At 43.5% G+C, this 16,133-nt stretch overlaps 1 protein-coding gene across 1 annotated transcript in view; it reads left to right on the top strand.

Annotated features, from left to right (window-relative positions):
• Nucleotides 1–16,133, top strand: part of cyp26b1 (cytochrome P450, family 26, subfamily b, polypeptide 1) — a 57,751-nt gene that overhangs the window by 26,107 nt on the left and 15,511 nt on the right. The window contains exon 2 of the mRNA XM_079579942.1: nucleotides 1,338–1,562. Within this exon, the coding sequence (XP_079436068.1) occupies nucleotides 1,338–1,562 (225 nt within the window). The remainder of the gene's footprint in view (nucleotides 1–1,337; nucleotides 1,563–16,133) is intronic.

Raw genomic sequence — 16,133 nt, 5'->3', positions numbered from 1 at the left:
TAGGCACTCAAAGCGCACTCACCCATTCATACACTCATTCATACACCAGTGTACCCAGACACTGGGGGCAATGTGGGTGAAGTGTCTTGCCCAAGGACACAACGGCAATGTGCACTTTCTGGAGGTGGGATTCGAACCCCCGACCTTCCGATCATGAGACGACCCGCTCTACCATCTGTGCCACTGTCGCCCCGTTGATGCTACAAAGCTCTGTGATAAACCCCAAGACATGAAAGGAGAGAAACAGCGCCCCCAATTTGACGCTGGTGGCCAAAAAGTGTACTGCATCCATATTTACCTTTGAGAAGGAATGGCGGGCTAGCCTGGCTAACACCTGACTAAAATCACAGGTGATGTTCAGTCTGGGGACACCAAGGAGAGGTGTGGTTTACGATCGTCCATAGCCGTTTATTGGGCTGAATGTCTGTGATGCGTCTGCACGAGGCCACAGCCAATCGTATCATCGTATCAGACGACGTATGACGTACCCACTGTAAACTTTTGAGCTAAACTATTTAGAACACGGTCTAAAGCTTGATCGAAAAATAGCGTCGCGTCTGCTGCTGTCATGTTGGATCCGTACATATTATTATTATTTTTTTATCCGTAAATAAACTACAAGCTTCCGTATATCGAATAGCTCGTCATCGTCTCTCGCCGTCCCTCCTCGTTCTGTGATTGGTTCCCAAATCCATGCGAAAATTTGGGCCATGGTCCCCAGGCTGCTGTGCAGGTCGAAATTATTTGAGCGCACGCAGCAGTCTGGTGTTAGCCAGGCTAATGACGGGCCAAAATTCCACTGTTTTCAAAAAGTGTCGGATTGGAGGGTTGTCGGAATGACCGGTCCCCCCCCCCCCCCCCCCCCCCCCCGAAATAACAGTCTGTGACCAAACCCAACTTTGGAGGCTAAGCAGGAAGGGCCTGGTCGTACTTGGATGGGAGGCCGTTTGGAAACACCAGGAAGGGTGAATGTCGTGAGTGAGTGAGTGGTGGGAGAGGCCGATGGCACAGACCGGTTGCCTCACTCCGTCAGTTTACCCCAGGGCAGCTGTGGCTATTGGAAGAATCGATTTCACCTTTCTGTTGTTTACATCATTCCACATGTGAGAAACTACAGTGTAAATGGTCCTGGAATAAAAGAAAACCATTCCTCTGATCAGCTCAGGTTTTCAGTTCTCGGGTTCAGTTCTTTGGGTTTCAGTCTCTTCCTTCCCAGTTTGTGTGATGTAGATACTGTACGAGTAATGATTCTTTCTGCTCTGGGTGGATGTGTGGGTCGGGTCAGTATGTGGGTTGGGTCAGTATGTGAGTGACCTTCTTCTTCTTCTCCTCCTCAGGGCTCGGGCTTCCACGCGTCGCGGCGGCAGAAGTACGGGAACGTGTTCAAGACGCACCTGCTGGGGCGGCCGCTGATCCGGGTGACGGGCGCGGAGAACATCCGGAAGGTCCTGATGGGGGAGCACACGCTGGTCACGGTGGACTGGCCCCAGAGCACGTCCACGCTGCTCGGGCCCAACTCGCTCGCCAACAGCATCGGGGACATCCACCGCAAGCGCCGGAAGGTGAGGAGCAAGGACTTTATTCAGTGACGGCTCGGATTATTGCCTTTTGTCTGAAGGGGGCGCTGTCGATCACTCAGCAGATGTGACCGTTCGCCATTTACCATTTTAAAAAGCGGGGGAATAGACCAGCAGTCGTCCTAAATGAGTGGTTCTCACACAGAGGGGCAGGGCCTGAACTGAGGTCATTATGTTTTTACCGTAAATGGATTCACTGTTTGTGGAATAACCATGGGACGTGGAAAACAAAAAAAGACAAAAATCCAGGAAAAAAAAGATCAAAATCCAGCAAAAAAAAGTGACAAAATCCAGGAAAAAAAGTGACAAAAATCCGGAAAAAAAGTGACAAAAATCCGGAAAAAATGTGACAAAAATGCATCAAAAAAGTAACAAAAGTGCCATAAAAAAGTGACAAAAACACATAAGTAGCAGCGCAGCAGCTACTTCCGGGTTGCCCCACCTCACAGAAAAACATCATTTTTATTCTCTGACATGAAAACTACGATGTAAAGGGAGGAAAATAGATAAAAATCTCCACTTCGACCACTACGTGAAAAACCAATACATTCACCTTCAGTGTCTCGCCTTAAGTACGAGATTTCTAAAATTCTTCTTACAAAAACCAGCCTGGTCCCCTTGTACTTTGTAATTGTAGCTAACTCAGCGTTATCACGGGAGGAACATCTAGAGATAGTTCCAAAAAAAATGGGACCAGGCTTTAAAGTTGTTTTTAACGTGTCTAAAGTCCAATGCTTTGCAATGGGGGACTAGCGGCGATATGGAGGTACTACAGCAATGGCGGCCTCTAGTGTTGTGGCCAAAAAGCTGTCTCACTGCGATAGGACTCTGCATTTTACAGGACTTTCCCTGCACTTTTCCATGGGAATAAACACCTGTGTGTGGCTCTCACCTCGCCTGATATTCACTATGAGAAACTTTAGTTGTACGATTCTCTCTTTGAACCATCGCACGGTGGAGACGAGAGCAGCTCACGAGTCGATCGCACAGTGAACACCAGGCATTAGATAATCCTTCACACCGCTGTGTTTGGTGCCATGTTTTACCATGCTGAGTCCAGGAACATCACTGACACAAATACTGGGTAACTCTGTAGACCAGGGTGGGTGACTTTGTCGTGGGGCGGCTGATTTTCATCATTGCCTTTTTGTCTCTTTTTTGTCACAGTGTTGTTGACGCCATTTTGATGCATTTTTTTCAAGAAGCTTTTAGATTTGGGTAAAGACAAACTGGAGAAAATGTCCTCGGCTCAAGCGGGGTTAAAGAGGTTAAAAAACAGACTCCAAAATGTATATGAATAGTAACATTTTGTATTTATATGATATGACTTTTTTTTACAAACTAGCCACCAAAGCAAAAAGGGGCGCAGCTTCCCCCACTCCCCCTTATTTTCTTAATAATATTTATATAATATTTATTTACCTGATGTTGCCGACCCCTGCTCTAGACTCTAGAATATTCAGGAAATGTAATGTACAGTATCATGGAAGAAACTCCCATAGAAATAATCCTGGTTGGAACTCCTGGTTCAGACCTTCTGCTTGTGCTCCAACTGAAGTAAACGTGTTGCTCTTGTATCAGTACTTTTACTCAAGTAAGAAACCGCAGTAGTTCATCATCACCACGGCTCTAACATCCCGTCTGTGATCCGTGTAACGGGAAGGGGGCCGGCTCGGGTTTCGCGCTCAGGGACGCTCAGGGTCGTCTGGGTGTAATCTGGGCTGTGATCCCCGTGTTCCCCCCGTGTTCCCCCCGTGTTCCCCCCGTGTTCCCCCCCGTGTTCCCCCGGGGACCGCGGCTCTAACCTCTCGTAATGACCCTTGATTAGGAAACGGCTCCTCGCACAAAGAGAGGCTTTTTCCCTCGCCGCATGTGTCTCCGCACCTGAGCTTAGCTGGGAGATGTTTACGACGGAGCGGCTGTTTTAGGTGGAGGAGGAGACGCACGGTTTTGGAAGAAGTGCAAGATTACATGAGGTTGTGTTGTGAAATATTTGGATTTTTGGCTTATGAGTGAATGTCGGAGCTGCTTTGATCGGTTAGTGCTGCTCTTCCCCTGGTTTAGACCTGAGAGTCTGTTTCCAGCAAAAAAAAGACAAAAATCCAGCAAAAAAAAGACAAAAACCCAGCAAAAAAAAGACAAAAATTCAGCAAAAAAAAGGCAAAAATTCAGCAAAAAATGACAAAAATCCAGCAAAAAAATGACAAAAATCCAGCAAAAAAATGACAAAAATCCAGCAAAAAAATGACTAAAATTCAGCCAAAAAAAGACAAAAATTAACCAAAAAAGACAAAAATTCAGCAAAAAAATGACAAAAATTCAGCAAAAAAAATACAAAAATTCAGCAAAAAAATGACAAAAATTCAGCAAAAAAAGACAAAAATCCAGCAAAAAATGACAAAAATCCAGCAAAAAAAAGACAAAAATCCAGAAAAAAAGACAAAAATCAGCAAAAAAAAAGACAAAAATCCAGCAAAAAAAGACAAAAATCCAGCAAAAAAAATGACAAAAATCCAGCAAAAAAAAGACAAAAATCCAGCAAAAAAAGACAAAAATCCAGCAAAAAAAAGATAAAAATCCAGCAAAAAAAAGACAAAAATCCAGCAAAAAAAAGACAAAAATCCAGCAAAAAGTGACAAAAATCCAGCAAAAAGTGACAAAAATCCAGCAAAAAAGACAAAAATCCAGCAAAAAGTGACAAAAATCCAGCAAAAAAAAGACAAAAATCCAGCAAAAAAAAGACAAAGATCCAGCAAAAAAAGGACAAAAATCCAGCAAAAAGTGACAAAAATCCAGCAAAAAAATTACAAAAATCCAGAAAAAAAGAAAAAAAAATCAGCAAAAAATGACAAAAATCCAGCAAAAAATGTGACAAAAATGCATTAAAAAAGTTACAAAAGTGCCATAAAAAAGTGACAAACACATAAGGGAAATAAAAAGTGACGACAATGGCAAAGAGGAGAGAGACATTTGGTTTTGGTGGTAAGAGGTTAAAGTTGCTGTTCACAAATAATGAAGCGTATTTGATGAAGACGAACGTGGGCCTCGATCCTTCGACCTCATGTTCCTGAGCCGCTCTCGTACTCAGGGGGCTAAACGGGCAGGACTGACCCGCGGGAGTAAAGGAAAATCACCATGTACAGGTCTTTTTTTTTATTTTAACCTCTTAACTCCCACCTGAAGACCTGAGAGTGTGTTTCCTGCCCCCCGGCTGCTCGTGGTCCGCTCCCGCTCACCTACAGGCACCGTCGTTCCTGCTGACTGCGGTTTTCTTGGGACGGAAAAACAATCTTCTCACAGAACATTAGGCGCTGGTGGCTCCGCGGTGCCAGCCTCTTTCCACGCCAGGAACTCGCTCCACATTCCACTACGAGCCCTTATTCTGAGCATGTTTCAAACGCGTCAGCACTAAAAACATGTACAATGTGCAGCTGTCAGTGTGGATTTGACCTGTGATTAGGATACAGCGGCATCTTTGCTTTCTAAATGTGGAAAGTTTGACCAGAATCTGCACATTTTTGTCCCTGATCTTTCCCTATGTGCTGATTGTTGATGATGTTGTGTTAAATGCAGGGGCGTAGCTTAGGCAGCTGCTTGGGGCCCCCCAGCTTTCAAGCTGGACCCCCCCCGCCCCCCCCCCCCCCCAGTGACCAAAATCCAGGAAAAAAATGACAAAAATCCAGCAAAAAAGTGACAAAAATCCAGCAAAAAAGTGACAAAAATCCAGCAAAAAAGTGACAAAAATCCTGCAAAAAAGTGACAAAAATCCAGCAAAAAGGTGACAAAAATCCAGCAAAAAAGTGACAAAAATCCTGCAAAAAAGTGACAAAAATCCAGGAAAAATGTGACAAAAAAACAGGAAAAAAGTGACAAAAATTAAGGAAAAAAATGACAAAAATCCAGCAAAAAAATGACAAAAATCCATCAAAAAAATGACAAAAATCCAGCAAAAAAATGACAAAAATCCATCAAAAAAATGACAAAAATCCATCAAAAAAGTGACAAAAATCCAGCAAAAAAGTGACAAAAATCCATAAAAAAAGTGACAAAAATCCAGCAAAAAAGGTAAATAACTCCTGCCCACGAGTGCCGCATATCGGTGTTTACTTCCAGGGAAAAGTGTTTCCGGGTTAGTCCTGTTGTGTTGGGATTCTGTGCTGATGTTGTGTCGTTGAGCCTGACTGAGATCCTCGTAATAGCTGCGGAGAATGACTCGCTCTGAGACCAGCCTTCAGTGACCGGCTAATAACCCACACAAAATAGTCCCGTAGTCTGGCAGATTTAGTGACTTTAGTAAAAGAAAAACACCTTTATTATAAATGTTACGTTTGTGGGACCCTGGTATAAGCGGATTAAACAACGAGGAGCCGCGTTAGACGTTATAATGCAGGAGGAACAACACTGTGTCGGGCGTTAGAACCGTCTAATGCGGCTCCTCGTTGTTTAATCCTTACTTATTTGATAAAGACGAACGTGGGCCTCGATTCTTCGACCTCATGTTCCTGAGCTGCTCTCGTACTCAGACCCGCGGGAATAAAGGAGAATCACGAAGTACAGGTCAGATCTATTTCAACATTTTGGAGTCCGTGGCTGTTTTTGCTTCTGTCGATTATTCGTTTTTATTTGTGTTCGGTTCATTTCCTCTTGTTCTGTCCTTATATGTTCCTTGTTGCCGAGTAAAAACACGGAGTGAATGTAATGTGGCCTTTTTCCATCTGCCGTGTGGATCCTCGGGACTCGGGGACTGGATTTGTTGGCATCAGCCTCGTCAGACGCTGAGAAAACCTGCTCTAAATAATCACGACTCTGACTGGTTTGACCCGGTCCAGTCGCCTGTTCCTGGGGAGGCCTCGGAGTGGAAAAGTCTGAGTGCAGCAGCAGCAGCAGCGTGGAAACTGGCACCGCTGACAAGCCAGAAAGCACAGTACTGCCAACACGGCCAGTACTACAATAATACTACTACTACTAATACTGAGAACACGGCCAGTACTACAATAATACTACTACTACTAATACTGAGAACACGGCCAGTACTACAATAATACTACTACTACTAATACTGAGAACACGGCCAGTACTACAATAATACTACTACTACTAATACTGAGAACACGGCCAGTACTACAATAATACTACTACTACTAATACTGAGAACACGGCCAGTACTACAATAATACTACTACTACTAATACTGAGAACACGGCCAGTACTACAATAATACTACTACTACTAGTACTGCCAACACGGCCAGTACTACAATAATGCTACTACTACGACCAGACTGTCACTGCTGCAAGTACTTTCACTCCAATAATACTACTACTACTAATACTGCCAACACTGCCAGGACAGGAGAAGAAAACAAAGATGTAAACGCAACAAAAATGTGACAAAAATTAAACCAAAAAATGACAAATAATCAACAAAAATTCAACAAAAATTCAACCAAAAAGTGACAAAAATTCAACAAAAATGTGACAAAAATTCAACAAAAATGTGACAAAAATTCAACCAAAATTCAACCAAAAACTGACAAAAAACTCAACCAAAAAACGACAAAAATTCAACAAAAATTCAACAAAAATGTGACAAAAATTCAACCAAAAAATGACAAAAACTCAACCAAAAAATGACAAAAAACTCAACAAAAATGTGACAAAAATTCAACAAAAAAATGACAGAAATTCAACAAAAAATGACAAAAAACTCAACAAAAATGTGACAAAAATTCAACCAAAAAGCGACAAAAATTCAACAAAAATGTGACAAAAATGAAAAAAAAAAAAAACATAGGAAAAGTTGACACAACACAGCAACAACGTGAGGAAAAAGATCAGTTTTGTGGGTCTTAGCTTTCAAATGATTCGTAGCACAGGCCTGTATAATAGCCAAAGAGGACAGAATGCATTTGGTTTAGGCGGGTGGTAAGAGGTTAAAGTAACCTAAAGCCCAAGGATATCCAGAAATGTAGAAAAGTCATCCTTATTAAATCTTTTTAATAGATATAACTGATAATGGATCTGTAACATGACAATAAAATATACATACAATTTTTCACTCAGAGAAAGACACTGACAGTCTCTTGCTATCGGTAAATATCGGATATCGGCAGATCCTCAGATATGAAGTTAATCCACTGTCACTAACGCCTCTGAAATGCTTTCTCTTGTAGCACTTAAGCCGTTCATAGTCGTCGCTCTCGTCATAAATCTCCAAACCGAATCCAAAAACATGTCCCCGGGTTCGTATTTGGCTCTTATTTTTGGCCTGTTGCGTTTTCGGGGGGAAAGGCTGGTTGTGGGAGGGGGCCGGGGGGGCAGACGGGAAGAGGAGGGCGCTCGGCAGAAGAAAGAGCTCCTTTACATGTGCGAGAGGCAGCGGCCGACCCAGACATATGGACGTTATTATGGAGCGGCCGAAACCCTGGAATATAGATGCACTGACTGGAGTTCAGGAGCTTTCAGGAGCTTTCAGGAGCTTTCAGGAGCTTTCAGGAGCTTTCAGGAGCGTCAGGCGGAGGGCGGGATCAGACCAACGCTTCAGTGTGTCAGCGCAGGTTCACCACTTTGTGTTAAGAAACCACAATGTGTGATATATTTGGTGAATGGGCCCTGGTTTTAATGCTATGGTCAATTTCAGCCTCCATATCTAGAGGTGCAAAATATCGTCTATAAGAGCCACAAATAAGAGCTCGGGTCACAATTATCTTCGACAAATTAATTGTGATTAACGATATCATCATTACATTTAATTATGGCTTAAAAGAATCACTGAAACCTGCAGAAATGAGAGAAATGACGAGATCTGGGTAGTGAAATATTCCTCTTCGTCGCTGTAAACGTCATATAGAGTGTGAGACTGTAACTTTACCTGAGTGGGGACGTCTCCAGCTGGTAAAGCACTACGTTAAGTCAGCAGAATTTCAGATTTAAGCAGGTTCGGTCCTCATCCAGAGCCTTTCTTTGCAGTAATAGCGTTTCTGTGTCGAGCTGGTTTTGTATGTGGGCAGTGTAGCTTTAAACTAATGCAGTTTTATTCTGTAGATTAGATTAAATTTAATATAGAAAACCATAATAACTACCAGAGTGATTCACTCCTGGTTTTATGAGGCCGCCCTTTATGAACAAAAGCATCAAATTAATCCAGCTGCTTAAAGGAGCTTTACCTGATTTTACTTCTAGAAATGGAATGAAAGTTATTGTGTCCTCCTTTAGTGTATTGTAAATATGATAAAACATTTGTATACATTTTATGAACTTTCGGGCTGTTTTGCTTCCATTTTTGTTAAAGTGATTCTGTGAAATGTGCCGAGAAACTTGTCCTGGAAAGAATGGAGGCTACAGATACATTAGAGAAGTTACAAATGAGTTTTGACGGACACTTACATTTTAAATGCGTGGCTTTCCCTTTCATGGTTTACAGTTAAATATATATAAGGCCTTTAAACAAAGAGACAAACTGAAGCCTGTTTAATTCAGGATGTTCTGTTGGTCTTGTGTTTGTAAATCTTTCTCTCATGCGTTCGCTCTCGACTCCAACTCTTCTCTTCCTCATGTGGGAGTTTCGTCTTATTATTTTTGTTGTAAATCCCCCCAAATAATCCCAAACTTCAGACTTGATTTAGTTTATTCTTTATTTATCCAGGTGAGTCAGCTGAGAACCAATTCTCTTTTACATAGAGGACCAGGTCAAGGGGCATTAGGAAGCAGTACAAAGCATAAAACACATGTAACCAAACAAACAAAAACACATTAAAAACATGTGCTGATCCTGGAATATTGAAATGTCCTTTCGACTGGGGCGACGTGTTTTTATGGATTTGTAAATAAACCGATAAGTTTGCCTTCGAACCTTGTTTTCCGTCCACTTGTCCCGACAGCTTCTCATTCTGCAGAAAGCTGCGCTGACGAGAGGAGTGGGGCCCCCTTGTGGTGCAGCGCTGTAGTTCAGGGAGGTACAGTGATGGTCAGGGGGTTTTCTGCTACGTTGGAGCCGGTTCTAACCAGACATTTGGTCACGTGTTACAAACATGATCCGTCGGCCACGGCTTTAATTCTGTACAAAAACTAGCTTTACATGACTTTTATTCATTATTATTTTATTTCAATGAAGCAGCAAATGAATGAAGAGAAACGTTGGGCAAAAATGCTATTTTTATTGTTAAAGTATTGTTGCAAGTTTGACTCATTGATTTCCATTGGCATAACATGGTCGGCACGGCAACAGTTTTAACATTGTTTACCTCTGAAGATACAGACGGCATCTCTGGAATCGTCCATATATGGTCATGTTTGAAAACAGTTAAGGGGGATACAATTTTGAAAAAATCTAAACTTTCTCTCATTATTCAAAAACTACTTTAACAAACGCTGAATTATGAATATAGTTTTTCTAATGATACAAAGACATGGGGAGGAGCAAAGTGGTTCAACAGCCCAGAAATACATTAAAAACGGAGAATGCTAACATAATGCTACATGTCAGCATCGGGCTAATGCCAACGGTTAGCTAGCGCTAGCTACAACTGCCGTTTTTTCACTTCTACTGAACAATCTGCTGTGAGAAAATATCCATATGGGCCCGATTTACACTGGACTTTATTTGTATGTGATAGATAAGTTGATATTCCACCAGAAAATGGCTAAAAAGAGTGAAAAATGTTGTTTCTCTAAAGATTCTATTTTCCCCCTCGGCGAAGCCACGCCCCCTTCTATGACGAGATGCCGTCTGTATCTATAGAATCTTTTGGGAAACACAATTTTCACTCTTTTTAACCATTTTCTGGTGGAATTTGAACTTATTTATCACATACAAATAAAGTCACGTGTAAATCAGGCCCATGTGGATATTTTCTCACAGCAGATTGTTCAGTAGAAGCGAAAAAACGGAACGTTAGCATTAGCGCGATGCTAACATGAAGCATCAAGTTAGCGTTCTCTGTTTTTTAATGTATTTATAGGCTGTTGAACCACTTTGCTCCTCCCCATGTCTTTGTATCTTTATTTAGTAGAAACTATATTCATAATTCAGCGTTTGTTTAAGTAGTTTTTGAATAATTAGAGAAAGTTTACATTTTTCTGCAAATTGTTTTCCCCCTTAGCTGTTTTCAAACATGACCATATATGGAGCGAGTCACTTCCTGTCAGCAAATGACGAGAGAAGCTTTGTAATGTTTTAGAAATGATGCCACACCTGTTTAATCATGATAAAGTAAAGACCCGTGTTTATAAGCGTGACGTTGCGTGTGTGTGTGAGCGCAGTCTGACCTGTAGTAACCCCTGAGCCTCGGCTCCTCTTACACTCAGACCAACAGCAGCGGCGGCGGCGGCGGCGGTCGCACAAGTCAGGCCTTAAATTGTCCAATTACGGCGCTCGAGTCTCTCTGACAGCGGCACCTGTGGCTCCACGAGCCGCTTTTACACTTTTCACTCTCGGAGCCTGGAGAACCTGAGATCTGTGGTGTTTTTAGTAGAGATGCACCGATACCACTTTTTCTAAAACCGATACGAGTACTTTGATTTAAGTACTCGCCGATACCGAATACCGATACGAGTACAAGGCATTTTCTTCAACGTTCTTACTTTTTTCACAGCAGATTGGTTTGTAATTAGTAAATTTACTCATTTACATTTCCTTAAGTGAAGTAGGCGACACATTTAAGAGCAGTTTTATTAGAATTGTGCTGATGCCATTTATTTATTTATTTTCATTCAATATAATTTTAATTTTTATTGCACTTTATTACACAGACAGAAAAGCCCATGTCCAAAAGCTCCCAATGCCTGAGCTTTATTCATTTATGTATTTTTATTTAACAATAGTGTTGAGATGTTACTTAAATGGTCTCTTTTCGTCTTTACTTCAGCTCCTGTAGATTTTCTCGTGTGTTTGTAGTAACTTAGCGAGCAGCTACAGCGTTTTCATTGTTCTGCTGCAGCTCATTTTCCCTCAATATAAACATGCTGTGTGTCTTTAATTTGGATTTTCTGAGGACTTTTTAGTCGCTGGGTTAGTTTTTCAGATGAATAAACCCCTGGGCTTAAAACGGCGTCAGAATGGCCAAAACTGCTAGCCGCGAGTTAGCAACGTTAGCCTGTATGTTGTAAACACTGCAGACGCTGCAGCACGAACAACATTTAGCTCTGGTTAAATCCAGCTCAGACTCTGGTTTAGAGAGCGCAGTCTGTAATAAAGTCAGCTCTATGTGGATTATTGTATTTACACTAAAGAATTCTACAGTTTGTTGCTTCTTCTCTCCTCAGCTGAGAGCTGCGCCTCGTAGCTGCGCCTCGTAGCTGCGCCTCGTAGCTGGGCCTCGTAGCTGCGCCTCGTAGGTGCGCTGGCCACTCGTCAAATGGCATCGGTTTGTGGTATCGGGACCTCATGAATGAGTACGAGGATGAGTACAAGCATGTGGTATCGGCATCGGTGCATCCCTAGTTTTTGGAGCCTGGAGAACCTGAGATCTGTGGTGGTTTTTGGAGCCTGGAAAACCTGAGATCTGTGGTGGTTTTTGGAGCCTGGAGAACCTGAGATCTGTGGTAGTTTTTGGAGCCTGGAGAACCTGAGATCTATGGTGTTTTTTGGAGCCTGGAGAACCTGAGATCTGTGGTGGTTTTTGGGGAACACGGTCAGATTTATGGCACACTCTGGTGAAGCCTGAAGGGAAGGGCGCTTGGACATTATTGTGGTGGGTGTCCAGAATGAGCCTGTGTTGTGTAAATCCATGTTTAGCGTAGGTAGCGTAGCATTAGCATTAGCATTAGCAGCGCTGTGGTGAACCTTCTGCAGATTCATGACCGACGTTTAAGGTCAGCACACACTACACGACTTTCATACCCGATTTCGCTCTAATTCTCAGTCGTGCCGAGTCTAATCGAGTCGCGTCTAGTCGAAGTCGGTCACACAGAGTCGGGTCGTGTAGTGTGGGGGGGGTCGTGTAGTGTGGGGGGGTCGTGTAGTGTGGGGGGGTCGTGTAGAGTGGGGGGGTCACGACTGGACTGACGTTCGAATCGTATAGTGTGGGCGGTAGAAAGACGCGACTAGACTCCAGTCGTAGGAAATCAAACATGTTTGATTTTCAAGCCCGATTTTGGACGCACGGGAGAAACGTGGGTGATTTTATCGTCCCAAATGTGAATGACAGAGTGATATAAAGACAGAAAAACACTGCTGCGCCTCCTTTTTTCACTTCTCTGTTAAACCAGCGGCACAAACGACTCATTTCATTTCATCAACCACGAACAGAGTTTAGCGGCACTTACTGAGTTTGGAGACGAACTGTTTAGCCTCACCTCGCCGCTAACGGTGGCTAGCCTCCCCGCTGTCTCCTCCATCCTGAGGTTGACGCCCATCTCCTTTTCTTATTAAATCCACTGAAAAACGTCCCGCTTCTTCGTGTCGCCGACTTTCATCTCCATTTGACAGAACTATAGCCCAGTTGAAGCTTCATAGTAGCATTAGCCTAGCACTGCGGTGTTGTGACATTGTTGACACCGTTGACCAATCGGTACCCGCACACGTTATCCCACGCTCACAAACACAGGCCTGTCTTTGCGGATTTGGGGTCAGTTTTGGAAGCCGTAGAGACGACAGACGCGCTGTGTTATAAAACATCAGCTGTTCAGAATCGTGTGTCGCTCTTACGATTCTCAGTCGTTAAGTGTGAACCCCCAGACGTTCTAAAATCGCACTGAATCCAGTCGTGTAGTGTGGACCCCCCATTCTATATAAAATCGTTTACGACTAGAAAAGTGTGCTGACCTTTAGCGGATCAGACCCAATCCGGTCCATAGATTCGATCCGGCCCGGTCCTCTCAAAGTGCCGCTGATATCGATGCTGTGATGTCGTACCGGGACGTCCTGGGACCTGGGGCCTGACGGACATGTGACCACAGGCTCAGCAGATCGTCCCGCCCGGTGCCGCTCTCCGCCAGCCCGTCTCCCAGATCTCTTCTGACAGTAATCCTGATCGGCACCGACCGCGTAATGTTCTGGAGGCTGCGTCTCGGCGACACATGGTTCGCGTTTGACGGTTTTGGGAACGGGACGATCGGATTGGAGCGGGTTCAGTTCTCGATCGCCGCACTTTTGGCCACAGAGTCTTTGGAAGGGAGATGGAACGAGCGGCGGCGGCGGCGTCACGGGTGAACGGCTCCAAGTGGAGTGAAGGGAAGAAAAATATCAGTAGTTAGTGTCGTTTTCGATCTATCAGAGCGGGACCGGGCTGGGACTCGCAGACTGCTCCGGCCAAAGACTGAGGCGACGGGAAAGCTCCATAAACCGGGGCGCATTTTGAATCACGTGATCTTTATTTAAACAGGACTTTTCCATTGACAATGTGACAATGTGACACAGAGTCCAGATCTTAATTTGCATAAATGATATGACTTTATAACAGAACAGTTTTAAAGTCTGTTCTCTGAAGAGGAAGAAGAAGAAGAAGAGGAAGAATAGAAGGAAGGAAAGAAAGAAAGAAGAAGCAGAGGAAGGAAGGAAGGAAGGAAGGAAAGAAGGAAGGAAGGAAGGAAGGAAGGAAAGAAGGAAGGAAGGCAGGAAGGAAGGAGGAGGAGGAAGGGAGAAGAAGAAACTGAAGGAAGGAAGGAAGGAAAGAAGGAAGGAAGGAAGGAAGGCAGGAAGGAAGGAGGAGGAGGAAGGGAGAAGAAGAAACTGAAGGAAGGAAGGAAGGAAAAAGAAGAAGAAGAAGAAGAAGAAGGAGGATGAAGAATAGAAGGAAGGAAGGACAAAGAAGAGGAAGAAGAAGAAGGAGGATGAAGAATAGAAGGAAGGAAGGAAAGAAAGAAGGAAGGAAGGGAGGAGGAGGAAGGGAGAAGAAGAAACTGAAGGAAGGAAGGAAGGAAAAAGAAAAAGAAAAAGAAGAAGAAGAAGAAGACTGAGGCGACGGGAAAGCCCCATAAACCGGGGCGCATTTTGAATCACGTGATCTTTATTTAAACAGGACATTTCTATTGACAATGTGACAATGTGACAATGTGACAATGTGACACAGAGTCCAGATCTTAATTTGCATAAAGATCAGTGCTGTTGTTTTTTCTCACATCCTCATGAAGACTGTTCCAGATTTCAGCTTTAGCCTCAGCGTGTTTAGTCCGGACTCTGGAACCACCAGGAGACGCCTCCCTGAGATGGTTCATACGGCTCTAACATGGCAGATGGACTTTGGTGCTAAACCATGAAAATACTTATATGACTTTATAACAAAACAGTTTTAAAGTCTGTTCTCTGAAGAGGAAGAAGAAGAAGAAGAGGAAGAATAGAAGGAAGGAAAGAAAGAAGGAAGAAGCAGAGGAAGGAAGGAAGGAAGGAAGGAAAGAAGGAAGGAAGGCAGGAAGGAAGGAGGAGGAGGAAGGGAGAAGAAGAAACTGAAGGAAGGAAGGAAGGAAAAAGAAGAAGAAGAAGAAGAAGGAGGATGAAGAATAGAAGGAAGGAAGGACAAAGAAGAGGAAGAAGAAGGAGGATGAAGAATAGAAGGAAGGAAGGAAAGAAAGAAGGAAGGAAGGAAGGAAGAAAGGAGGAGGAGGAAGGGAGAAGAAGAAACTGAAGGAAGAAAGGAAGGAAAAAGAAGAAGAAGAAGAAAAAGAAAAAGAAGAAGAAGAAGAAGAAGAAGACTGAGGCGACGGGAAAGCTCAATAAACCGGGGCGCATTTTGAATCATGTGATCTTTATTTAAACAGGACTTTTCCATTGACAATGTGACAATGTGACACAGAGTCCAGATCTTAATTTGCACAAAGATCAGTGCTGTTGTTTTTTCTCACATCCTCATGAAGACTGTTCCAGATTTCAGCTTTAGCCTCAGCGTGTTTAGTCCGGACTCTGGAACCACCAGGAGACCCCTCCCTGAGATGGTTCATACGGCGCCAACATGGCAGATGGACTTTGGTGCTAAACCATGAAAAGACTTATATGACTTTATAACAGAACAGTTTTAAAGTCTGTTCTCTGAGGAAGAAGAAGAAAGGAAGGAAGGGAGAAGAAGAAGAAGGGAAGGAAGGTAGGAAGAAGGGAAGGAATTGAGGAAGGAAGGAAGGAAGGAAGGAAGGAAGGAAGGAAGGAAGGAAGAAGAAGAAGAAAAAGAAGGGAAGGGAGGAAGGTAGAAGAAGAAGAAGGGAAGGAAGGTAGAAGAAGAAGGGAAGGGAGGGAGGAAGGTAGAAGAAGAAGAAGGGAAGGAAGGAAGGAAGGAAGGTAGAAGAAGAAGAAGGGAAGGAAGGTAGAAGAAGGGAAGGGAGGAAGGAAGGAAGGAAGGTAGAAGAAGAAGAAGGGAAGGCAGGAAGGAAGGAAGGTAGAAGAAGAAGAAGGGAAGGAAGGTAGAAGAAGGGAAGGGAGGAAGGAAGGAAGGAAGGTAGAAGAAGAAGAAGAAGGGAAGGCAGGAAGGAAGGAAGGTAGAAGAAGAAGAAGAAGGGGAGGAAGGAAGGTAGAAGAAGAAGAAGGGGAGGAAGGAAGGAAGGCAGGAAGGTAGAAGAAGAAGAAGAAGAAGGGAAGGAAGGAAGGAAGGAAGGAAGGAAGGTAGAAGAAGAAGAAGGGAAGGAAGGTAGA

This window comes from Gobius niger (assembly GCF_951799975.1).
Source record: "Gobius niger genome assembly, chromosome: 21".
Lineage (NCBI taxonomy): Eukaryota > Metazoa > Chordata > Actinopteri > Gobiiformes > Gobiidae > Gobius > Gobius niger.
Note: the sequence above shows the minus strand (reverse complement) of the source record. Positions and strands in the feature narration are given on the sequence as shown.